This window comes from Astatotilapia calliptera, chromosome 3, assembly GCF_964374335.1.
Source record: "Astatotilapia calliptera chromosome 3, fAstCal68.1, whole genome shotgun sequence".
Lineage (NCBI taxonomy): Eukaryota > Metazoa > Chordata > Actinopteri > Cichliformes > Cichlidae > Astatotilapia > Astatotilapia calliptera.
In genome coordinates, this window is record NC_137424.1 from 45607475 (window position 1) to 45619506 (window position 12032).

The following is a 12032-nucleotide window of genomic DNA, read 5'->3' on the forward strand; positions in this document are numbered from 1 at the left end:
GGAGACATCCTCAAATGTCAGATTCAACACATTTACAGAACTGACCCTCTAAGCTGCTCTTCAGTAATAGCAGCCTATTAAGAAAGCTGTGGTCCTTTGTCCTCACACCTCTGCCGTAGTGGGAATGCTGGTGCTTTGCTGCCTTTCTCAGGATGGTTAAAGGATCTGATGTGAACAGGCTGTTGCTCCATGTGAGAAGCTGTGTACCAGTGACCGAGTCAGCATGAAGCTGCTGCAGTTATTTAGGTCACTGTGCTTCTCAGACGGTCAGCTGACCGTCATGTTCAGTACTCGTTTGCCTCCTAGCTGCAGAAACCTGAACTACATCCTACTCTCTGAGATTCAGACCTCATTTAGAAGTCTGAGCTGGCCCCTGCTGATGTGTGCTTCCCTGACCACCTTGGTCCAAGCTGATTTTATGTGACAGATCTGCTGAAGATCTGAGGCAAACAGCTTTGTACTCCTATTCCATTCACTGTCGATGGAAAGCTCTTTTGACTCGGGTCCATCCAGGGTGATGGCTTTGGAAGCCCACATTAGTTCCTGGAGTACTTCTGAAAGGTTCCTGGGCTGCCGGCCAAGACAGCCATGTAGAACAGCCAATAGTCTGTTAATGCTAAAAATAAATTAGCAATAGAAACACCTCGAGGTGCTGCTCGATGGACCTTTAGATTTGCACTTTACCTGACTGTGAAGCACCAACCAAATACAATTGCATCGAACTTCTAATAGGAATATGTTAGAGGAATAAGTTGGTGAGATTAAGTAAAGATTTCTTGCTCTAAAAGTCATTTTTTTAAGCCTTCTTTCTGGGCCACTTGTGTTTAATAGCCAAAGTGGAGAATATATAAACATATCGGGCTCTTTTATCTTAGGTCTGAGCTTGTTTGGATATGGATATTCTGGCCAGGTAAACAGAAGTGATCAGAAGCAGCCTTAAAACTCAGAGGCAGGAATTTTGCAGCTTCAGTGGAAGCAAAGGCCTCACAGAGACAGTACAGGTCATTAAGGTTCAAAGTCTAAAGTCCCGATACTTCAGCTGACGCAGATGGGGAAAATGTCTTGCATTTTACCACCAGCGTGTAATCACACCTCCCCAAAGAGTGCAATGAAATGAAACAGAAACCTGGAGGCAGTAAGATTGTGAACTCGTGTTGTCACGTCATTTATTTACAAAAAACAGAAAAAAACATGGTTACTATGAAAAAAACAAAACAAAAACATAACCAAGACCTTAAAAAGTTCAACACAGAAAAATGCACCTTGCCACAGTCATGTGACACTGACTACATGAGACACGCCCACGCTGTTGATTTACGGTTTACTGTTAAAGCGCTAACAGATGATCGGTGCTGCAGTGTGCATCCTCTGAAATTCAAATCTGCCTCTTCCTCTTTCATTTCCTGCGGTGGACGACTCTCTCGCTGAGCTTCGTTTTGGTTCATCTCCTCTAGAACTTGAACTCTTTGTATTTCTTGGCGCCGCCTCGTGTGTCCTGCGGCTGGGCCTTCCTCTTTTTTTGCTGTTTGGCGACAAGGAAGAAAAAACGCAGGAGGAGGGGGAAACTATTAATATTCAAATGTCACCCCAAGGGAAAACCTAAGTGACTATTGACTTCCACTTTCCTTTAGGTTATAAACAGAACTCATTTACAGTAACACGCTGGTAATCGACACATCAGGTGTGTTGGTCATGAGATCAATGACGTGGGAACTAGTAATTTTTGACCTCTTAAACAAACACAATTGATTTTTTTTGCTTTGAACTCCTCTGCTATCTGCCTGCAACATTTCTTTAAAGTTTCCAGGAGCTGAGCGTGTAATTGGGGCAGAAATCAGCTACACAAAAACATTTGTGTGAAGGAAAAATGTTTTTAAAAAGCCACTAATTGTGTGTCTTAGTACCTTCTGTTTGGCTGCGTGCTCAGCCACCATGTCGCTGAAGTCCTCCTTCTCCACCTGAGCCTGCTGCTCTCTCACGTGCTCCTCGTACTTCTGCGTCATGGCCATCGGGTCCAGCTCCAACTCCTCCGGGGCCAGGGCTACCTCCACGCCCTGCGACTCCTGCCCTCCGCCAGCCTTACGACTGGCCATGGCCTGAGGAAAGCAGAGAGGTATTTAAGATTCAGCTAGAGTGGCAGAGGAGAACGGGAACGAAAAGAAAAATGGCTGTAATGTCATTTCATTTGGACACACTTCTCCTTACCGCTGACATTTCGTAAATGTGCGTCGAGGCCATCATAGCTGCTCCTACTGGGCCCGTTCGTCTTTCAGGGAGAACAGTGAACAGCTGTGGCGTCTCATTGCTGCAAAACAAGAACGTGTCAAACTAAGAAAAGCGCACGGTGCTTTAGAAACACAGAATAGTTCTAGCTTTTTCTAAATGAATGCTATTTCTATTAAAGTGTGGCATTAGACTTTATAACACTTAGAAAAATCGGAGTGGGTGTGATGACATTTTCTCCCTGCTGTTTACAGCAAAAGTGACTCATTTTTTTTTTTAGACAGTATCATTCATATAAATAAATATGAATGGGTCATTCCATGTCAGCTCCTCAAATGCCATCAAATACCAGGACAGTTTGTCTCTGGATGAAATCGTCTCTTTTTTCCTTATATTTAAGCTTTAATATCTGTGAAACCTTATTTGGACTGTTTTAAAGGATATTTAAACGTCCAAATATTTTACAGACCTCGATCATCCGTCATTCTTTGTTAGCTTTACAGAACTGTAGTACCGGAGGATTTCAAGGATCTAACTCCAATACTCTCAAAACTGGATGCTGGGAAAACATCTAAAAACACCCCAGTACTCACCCTTGAAATACTTGGAGCCAAAATGCACAATTTCTATTAAGAAGTGCATTTTTCACTTTTAGTTTTTTTGTTAATTTTTTTCTTTTTTTTTTTTAAAGATAAACCGTATGATCCAATGGTTAATAAAGAGGCACTGAGTGGAGCGACACTCACCCATCCATTGCCTCCTCGATCTTCTTCTTCCTCAGCTCGATCAGCTCCGGGGTCTCCATGCCGGCTGGTACTGATGAGAAGCCTCCCGGGGTGATCAACCCACTGAAACACACAAAGCGACACACAGCACACGGTGAGTTTATTGGTGAGCACAAACTTCAGAAAACGCCATACCGTCAAGCCTTGAGAAAGGTCTAAAAGCTGTGGGCACGCACGCACGCACCCTTCTGTTAGCAAAAAGCGAGGACATGAGATACGGACCAAATAACCCAGTCAAACACTAATGTGACTGGACACTTCCCGGCCCTGTTCTCAGGTCATTTACAGTCACACGCTAAATGAAAGAAATAGTTTTAAAGTTAATGTCGATCTCAGCACTGATGTCTGTCTGATACTTAAGCTTACACCTTACACATCTATAAAATGGATCCTTCGAAGTCTTTAGCTGCAAGGTTCATTTTTATTTTTGACATATCCCCAACATTAAAAACAGCTTTAGCCCGAAGCGCTGAGCCTCACACGCTCTGAGCTGAAAACACATGAACCCACTTTGAGCCAATAAATAAATGTGAGCAACTGCTGACTGAGATGTTTGTGGGCAGCCATGTTTGTGAGGTGCTACCTTTTTGATTTGCTTTACACTTCAGGGTAAGAAAACTCTAAATACGATTTAAGACTCATCTATTAATCATTATCAGCTTCTTGATTAAATCACTGACTGCACTGTGCACATTAAGCACCTGTCTGCTGGTGTGAAGAATCCGGTTTCATCTGGCTTCTCCTCGTCGCTCTCCTCCTCCTCCTCCTCCTCTGATGATTCCTCATCCGAGGGTTCTAGCTCGCCCCACGTTGTGTGGTCCACCTCTTCTTCCTCCGCCTTAGCCTAAATGCAGAAACATGTTAGTGTATTAGTCATCGTTAAGAGACGGCCATAATATGTGTAGCAATCGAAAACAAAAACCTAAACGGTGAAGACAAAAGACTTCAATTTGGATGAAATTCATACCAAGAAATGCACCAACAAACAATCATACACAAGAGTTACTGTTGGTGTAGGACTTAAAGTAACAGTATTTACACTTTTACATTGTTAAGAAGTTATTATGATGATTAGAATTATTTTTCTGAGGGTATATTGTGCACTCCTGACCTGGAAGTCTGCAGAATTGGTCCCGAACACGTCGCCGTAAAGGGGTTTGCCCATCTCGTCTACCGGGGGCTTCCCCCAGCCTCCGGCGTGATAACCAAAAGTACAGTTCTGATGAAGGGATGCAGATAAACAACATCAGGAAAAATGAGCAATAACTGATTCACTGACATATTTGTTAAACTGCTTTTTGGATATTTTGTTACCTCCGGGATGGGAGAGTTCAGTCCAGGGATCTTCAGGTTGGGATAGGAGGGAGGAGGTCCGTACCTCTGCATGGCTATCAACCAGGGAGGCGGCACCTTGTGGGCGTTCTGACGATGAAGACAAAGCAAAAATCCAAGTGAAATGCTCGCTCTGCTTCCTCAATTCGCTCCCCCTGTACTGATCGCATTTTCCAAGCTTAAAATATGCTCAGCATTCATTTGCGTGCCTGTTGGTGTTGCCTGCGACAAAAACACCGCCTGGATATATTTATATAATTGTCGTTACAGCAGCATTGTCCTCGTTACTGTGTCGGTGTAAACAAGTCCTGTCACGTCTTATCTGACACATTTATTCTCACAGCTTGTACATTCAACCACTTAACAGCAGTAACAGAGAGAGTGACATAATGAGATAGCAGGGAGAGTGATACTACAGAGCAGGACAGTAACAGCAAAACAAGAGCGGCTGATTTATTTCTGTCGCAACTGGAGCTTCATACAGTAGCTTTATATCACACTCTTATATAATTACAGAGTCTCATCACTGAGATCAAGATGAGCCCAAGAACACGATAAACAAAGACAGTATGAAGCTCTAAGATCACCAAGGCTCGGTTTCTGTTTATATGCGCTCAGATTTGTGTGTTTAAGAGAAACTGCAGTCAATTTAAAACACGTTGGCTGTTTTTTTGTGATTTAGTTCATTAAATTTGCACAACGTTTGAACAACAGTGAAACTCACAGGTCCAACTGGCATGCCCAGAGCGATACGCAGCTCATCGGACAGATCTCCGGGTTTCTTCTCTTTCAGACGAGTTTCAAACTCTTTACCCTGTGGAGCCACAAAACACAAAGTAGGTCATGGAGCGTTAGCGCTCATAACGTCCCTTTGATAAATGTACCTACGTGGTTCTGAATACATGTGAGAAAAGCGAGAATTCTTGTACCTCATAGTAAAGGTCTCCGTGGATGGTGAGCTTGGGCTTGATTTGCCATTTGAAGAAAGCATCGTGGAGTTTCTGGTAGTCGATGTCGATCTTTCCCATCTTGGGACGAACCTTCTCTCTCATTTTGGTTTTCATAGTTTTGGCATCCTCCTGCGAGTGGACAGAAAAACAGAATTACTAATCATGCAGTATTATTTCTGCTAATGTTGACTCAGACCATCAGAAGAACACCCACCTTCTCCTGCAGAGCCTCCCTCATCTCCTGGATTCCCGTCCTCCTGATGAACTCGGGCAGCTCGAACGGCGGCTTCTCGATACCTCTCTTTCCCTGCAGATACTTTCGTTTGAAGCACCAGTGTCTGGGCACCGGCACCGTGTTCCTGGTGGCTTTTAAGTGCACGAGCAGCTTGGGCTCCTGAGCTGTCACATCGTGCATTTCCACCACATCTGGACGAGCCACCAACTGAAGCGAAGTGGCAGCAGGAGAAATAAAAAGTTATCATCTATTCAGAATCAGGCACGGACTTTTAGACTGAAAACACAAACCATATATTTTTTACCTGTTTGAGTTCAGCCACTGTCAGCCGGTTCATCCTCCTCAGCTTCTTCTTGGATAGTTTTGGGACATCCGGCCTGATTTCCTGCACATGAGAAACATTTCAGATGTTCAGCACATGAGCAGACAACTACTCGTACTTTTTGCTCCGCTCTCGTAAAAAATGGAGGTGTTCAAACATCATCACTGTCGTCACTGTCTTTCTTCTCCTCCTCAAATCCTTTTTTCCGCAGCACAGCCGTCTCGTTCTTCTCCGACTTATCGGGCTCCTTCTCCTTCTCTTTCTTCACATCATCAGTCAGCTAGAAGAAGACAAGGACAGACAGACTGCATTAGAGGTGGGGATCAAAGTGGATGCGCTTATATTCAACTATGTCTGCTGTAGTCACCTTAAACGCCTCAAAAATTCGCTTGAAGAAGATGTAGTTGGGGTCATAAATCTCTGGCTCCTCTGTGACGTACTCAATCTCCACCTCTTGCTCCTTCTCTTTGTCCTTCTCCTTGTCGCTGCTCTCCTTCTGCTGCTGCTCCGCTTGCTCCTTCTTCTCCTGCGCTCGCTTCTTCTTGCTCTTCTTTTTGCGGTTCCTGCGTTTGCGGTTTTTCTGAGGAAAAGTTTGGTTGACAAATTCAGAGACGGGACAAACAAAATTAAACAAAAACTGCCTCATAGTGGAGTCATTCATGCCGGGACCTACAAATCCTGTTTTTACAGTTTTGTTTGCTGGGTTGACAATTTTAAGTCGCGAGTGACAAATATCAAAGTCAATTCATCAAGCATGGACTCACAATGCTATGACTCTTAAAGGTGCTCATCTTAGATGCTTAAAAGAGGCTTACATCTTTTTTAGACATCTGGCTGTCATCATCTGTCTCAGACATGGGCAATGCAGATGAATCCATATCTCCTCCCTCATCTTCGTCTTCATCCTCTTTTGAAAGATATACACATATATATGTATATAAAAAAAAACGTGGAGATCATACTGTAAAACTTCATTTTCCAATCAAACAAAAATATTTTTTTTTTGAATTGGACAACTTCAGACAATTATAGCTGGTCTTCCCAGTCCGTCACTACAGGACAAAACTGAATAAAAATACAAAGGTTTTTGGTTTAGCAGCAGTCTAACCAGATGACCGACCTATGGGATCAGTGAGTTGCTCCTGCCTGATCTCCTTCAGCTGGAGGATCTTCTCCAGAGCCTGAGGGATCTTGGGCCCAGTGACGCTCATCTCCTCGCTCTGCCAGCTCTGAAATTTACACCAGAAAAATGTGGGATTAGGGAAATTTTACGTGCACCGGTGTGTCTGAAAATAACAACAACAAAAACACCACTGTGTTTCAGCAAAACTTGGTACTAGAATGTTTGTATTAGACCACAATTTTGACTAATGCATGCATGTCTGGACACATAATACAAACAATGGTGGAAAAGGGGTCAAAGAATCTCATCTGGTCATGTATAATTAATCAACAGGTCAGCAGAGATTTTCAATATCTTTAAAAGAAACTTCGGAACAGTTTTCTGAGAAGACGAAGTAACGCTACATACGGGAAGGAGTGGTGGTTTACCTCTCTGTTGTCCTCTCCAGGAGGAGGCGGCACTCTGTGTTTCTGAACTGGTAACATGCTGACACCTGGAGGCAGAGGCCCTAAAACACACAGAATTATTATCAAACAAAAAACTCCTAAAATGTGCCGTTTCAGAAGAAAAAAAGAAATTAAAAAATGTATTTCAAATTCATTATATAACATTTCGTGTTATTTAAAACTCGCTTAAACTCACCTCTGATTGGAGTGACAGTGGGCATAGACCTGGGCTGCATCTTGGCCATCTCGTGCTGACGCTCCTGTTCCAGCAGCACTGCAGCCTGACGTACGAGGGGGACAGAAATGAATATGTTTATAATTTGCAGTAGCACAAAAGAGAAATTTTGCACACCATACAGGACCCACTATGCTGATTCATCTGTCACTCCCACTCCACTCTCCCTCATTTGTGAACGAGATACTTTAAAATTCTCCACTTGGGGCAGCAACTTGTTCCCACACCAAAGTGGTTTTTTCACCCTTTTCAACCACGCAGCTCCTCAAGAAAATATTTCAATTGAGAGTTTTTCATCCTCTTACCCTTTTCTGTTGCTCCAAAAGATCGTGTTCATCCATGACATGGGAATCGCCCTGAGAGAGCCACAAACAATAACAGCCAGTCAGTGAACACAATAGTGTGTTATTCTGATTTACACATGACATTACATTAAAGTCTTCAGGTCTTTTTTAAAATTGTGCTTTAAGTTATGATCACATCTCAGAATTTACTCCAGGGCTCTAGAGTGCGACCACATTTTTCAATGGTGTGACTAAAATAAATAAATAAATAAATAAAATTAAAAAAAAGCGATATTGATTCATTAAATCCTGACTCGACTTTTGAATATGTGTTTTGCCAGAAACGCCAGGAGCTCAGGTTAAAGCTCACAAAACTATTTCAACAACCTCCAATCAGCAAATGAGAGCAGGTAAACGGATTCCACACAAAGGCGTAAACACCGAGCGGACCCGACGCATCAGAATCAGCTTTCTCTTTTTCGGCTTTCTCACTCGGCGACACGTACACGCCGTCGGGGCTGAAAGCAGACAGCTCACTGATTCTGATGCGTCTGTGATTTGCCACTTTGTGTTTACGTCTTTTTTGCGTTCGATTCTGAGCTGCAGATTTTGTCTTTCTCAAACCCAAATTCACTGAACCAGCAGCAAAAGAAGATCCAAACTACACTTCACATTTGATAAATCATCAGTAATCTTCTCTCACGTTTGCCGTTTTGTTTCCACCACGATAAACTCACTGTTGTTTACAGCGCTGTCGGACGCTGCCTTTTCTTTCTTTTTTAACTTAAATGACCTCGGACAAGAAAGCCTGATTTCTGCTGTTCAATACTGAAGACGTTTAAACTTTTTAAAACTATGCAAAATTACAGAATATTTTTAAGGTTATCTGCTATAAAAAGCCAGGCCAGGAAAATCTCCTTCATGTTTTTCTGAGTTTTATTCTCAGTTACTTTGACACAAAGGCATCTGCTGTGATGCTTACTCCTCTGATGAAGTCTCACAAGTGTCAGTACTGATAAATGATCAGAATTATAATATTTCTGACTGTCTGAGGCAAAATTGAATCGAATCGAATCAGCACCTTGTGAATCACAATCGAATGGATTGTAGAAAAAAGTGATGATACCCAGCCCTAGTGAGTAGCCTAGGCCGACAGAAGTGGATGTAGCTTTGGGTAATGACAAAAGATGAAAAGAACTATTGATTATTTTTTCTCTAAGTTAAGGCCTGATCCGTCTGAAATTGATAGCCAGTGCTCTGACACAGAGCCATCAATCTCTGAACGCTGAAAAAGCACAGTGTATCCAGAAAACACATTTTATGCAGCGATAAATGCACGGCCCAAGTGTCCCCCCTCTCTCTCTCAGAGGCCGAGATGATGATTAAGTTTAACATTGTCTACAATATTGCCAAAGAGTGCCAAAGCACTTTAAGCACAAGCACTTTTTCAGTAAAGTATTTTTCTTGTAGAACTGTGCTCCAAATAAAGAGTTAGGCACACCAGTGCAAACCTTGGCAAAAAGTTAGTCTAGAGCCCTGAACTCTACGCTTTGAATGCAAAGAAAAATGGCAAAAATGAGTGAAACATTAAACTTTAGGTCCAGCTATCCTCACCTGCTTGGCTCTCTCCTCTTGCTGTAACATCATGGCTGCTCTATGCTGAGCCATCTTCAGCTGATCATCCTGTGTGAGGCCAGGTGGTGGCAAACCAGAGTGGTCCATGCCCATGTGTATACCGGGTGGAGGGGGCCCGCTAGGAATCATGCTCATAGCTGGGATCATACCCATACCAGGAGGCATGGGGGGCATAGGCATTGGGGGCATGGCAGGGATACCTGGCATCTAGAGAGGAGGAAATACAGGAGACTGATGTAAATGTGAAGCGCGAAAGACTGAAGTGAACTTGTTTGTGTGACCATCTGAGTGAGATATTAAGGTGTTCAGTGAATTTCTGTTTCGGTAAATTGCTTCTTAGCACCATTTAGCAGAGGTCTACAAACAGACAAAACATACTCAACTGTAACACATTTGCAAGAGTGAAAACTTAAATAAAGGTACTTTCGTCTGCTCCGTTGAGTTAAAACAGCAGATAGCTCTATTATATTTGATTTAGTAGAAGCCCGCCCTGACAGAACGAGAAGCATGTCCTCCTAGAACGGGATCTTTTCCTTGTTAAGTAAATGTGTAACACTGTAAATTTTGCATACCTTGTCTATGAACTTGCTTTAGTTATTCACAGACTAAATCCTGAGGCCACTAAGGTGGAAGCCTTCTGCCTCCTGGCTATGCCAACGATTCTGATCTTAAAAACTGAACAGGATTGGTGACACAGGGCAGTGCTGCCTGAGTCCAGCACCGACTGGAAACGCATCAGACTAATTGTTGTGGACTAAGCTCTTGTGACACTTGTAGAGGAACCAAATGGCTTGTAAAAATGGGCCAAACACCCATTTTAATGAAGCAGCCCCATAAGACACTGCGAAGGACCAGGGTAAATGCCTTCTCAAAGTCCGCAAAACAAATAGCGGTAGACTGGATGGGCAAACTCACACACACCTCAAATATCCTTGAGAGGATAAAAAGCTGGTCCAGTGTTCAAAAATGGCAACCGTTAAACATGTAAATCAAAATATAGAAAAAACACTACACTGACATGTGGTTCACCATTGTATACTGCAGTATTAAACAGATATCAGCGTTTCCCTCCAAATTACCTGGGAGCCCATTTGTTTATCATCAGGTTTGCTGAGGAGAATCCCAGTCTGTGGAGGGACACGTACAAGACACAGTTTCTTTAATTTTAAAGAAAAGGCGGGGAGGTCAGAGAAACAGAGCTAGGATAGCTAGGATTTACTAATAACTTTTCCTCAGACTTTATTCAAGACTAGTCTAGCGTAGCCTGAAAGGTCATCAACAGTTAGAAAAAGCTTCATCACCATACCAAACAGCTGAGCGATGACCGGATAAAACTGAATTTAAACGCATTTACCTGCATCATGTAGCCCTTCAGTCTGTCAATCAACTCCTCTCTGGGACCTAAAGAGAGAAAGAATGAATCGGAAACAGCTGTTAAACAAGGTAGATATGAATCTAGGCTTGTAATATGTACACCAAAAATGTACCAGAACAACTCTGAGCGCATTTTAAAGTTGTGCAAAACTAGCTAACGCTGACCGCTTCGTATTAAAGTTAGCAAAGCAGCTAAACCGCTGCACTAGTTACAGAACTCATATTAAGGAAAATAGCTAACCAAATGGTCATAACTTTATCCAACTTGCATCACAGGGATTAAAATGTCACGTACTCGATTAATTAGTGCGTGAAATGAACTCAACAGAGTGTAAACATAACGCAGGCCTAGCTTAAACTCGTTGCAACGGAAGCGTTGCGTTTTAACGCTACTAGCTAAAGTTAGCAACTGGCTAGCTGCCGATAGCCAAATACTGTCTATGTTAGTGCTCTACGCGGGTGTTCTTCTTACCCATGTTGGGTACTCCCAGCTCTGCCAGCTTGCCCTGAAGATCCGGGATGCTCCATGTATTCAGAGCTGCAATAGCACTCCCCAAATCGGACGGGAGAGAGTCAGTGCCCGGCGGTCCGTCGGATGCCATGTTGAGGTTAGCTCAATGGAACAACGGCGGCAGCGAAGCACACGCGAGAGCTTGGGAAAGACGCAATGCACCACGGGACGTGAAGTATGAAGAGAGATTTTTTCTTTTAATTCAATGCACACTTACCCCAATAATCAGTCAGAACACGTGCTTTCAAAATATAAATTCCTAATAAGAGAAAACATAAAGAGGGGCAAAAATCATATTCTTCAACTGTAGTCAATACATTTGTGTGATCTCATAATCCGTCATCATTTCAGACAATGCACACACAGCCTAGTCACCCTCAGCTTGAACTTTAGCCATCAAGTAAAAAGATACAGACTAATACAATCCCACACAAACAGACGCTAATCTGTGGCCCCAATCCCCCCCCCCCCCATAGACTGTGATCATTTACACATTTCTGTGCGATCATTACACCCTAAATTCTGTTTATTATCTACATGTTATTATTATTATTATTATTATTATTATTATTATTAT

At 42.8% G+C, this 12032-nt stretch overlaps 1 protein-coding gene across 2 annotated transcripts; it reads right to left on the reverse strand.

Annotated features, from left to right (window-relative positions):
- Positions 1 to 1139: 1139 nt before the first annotated feature.
- On the reverse strand, positions 1140 to 11614 carry sf3b2 (splicing factor 3b, subunit 2). 2 transcript variants are annotated; one of them, XM_026162393.2, is made up of 22 exons: positions 11417 to 11614; positions 10925 to 10971; positions 10650 to 10697; positions 9550 to 9777; positions 7957 to 8007; positions 7613 to 7697; positions 7399 to 7478; positions 6968 to 7076; positions 6663 to 6754; positions 6215 to 6427; positions 6005 to 6127; positions 5830 to 5910; positions 5505 to 5732; positions 5270 to 5419; positions 5065 to 5154; positions 4323 to 4430; positions 4120 to 4227; positions 3710 to 3852; positions 2970 to 3071; positions 2206 to 2305; positions 1905 to 2096; positions 1140 to 1522 (listed from the first exon to the last, which is right to left on the reverse strand). In XM_026162393.2, the coding sequence occupies exons 1-22, from the start codon at positions 11544 to 11546 to the stop codon at positions 1451 to 1453; spliced, it is 2580 nt and encodes an 859-aa protein (XP_026018178.1). In that variant the 5' UTR covers positions 11547 to 11614; the 3' UTR covers positions 1140 to 1450. The 2 variants fall into 2 exon arrangements, with proteins under 2 accessions (XP_026018178.1, XP_080154560.1); XM_080298434.1 differs by lacking the exon at positions 10650 to 10697 and having other exon boundaries at positions 11417 to 11597.
- Between the last annotated feature and the right edge of the window lie 418 nt (positions 11615 to 12032).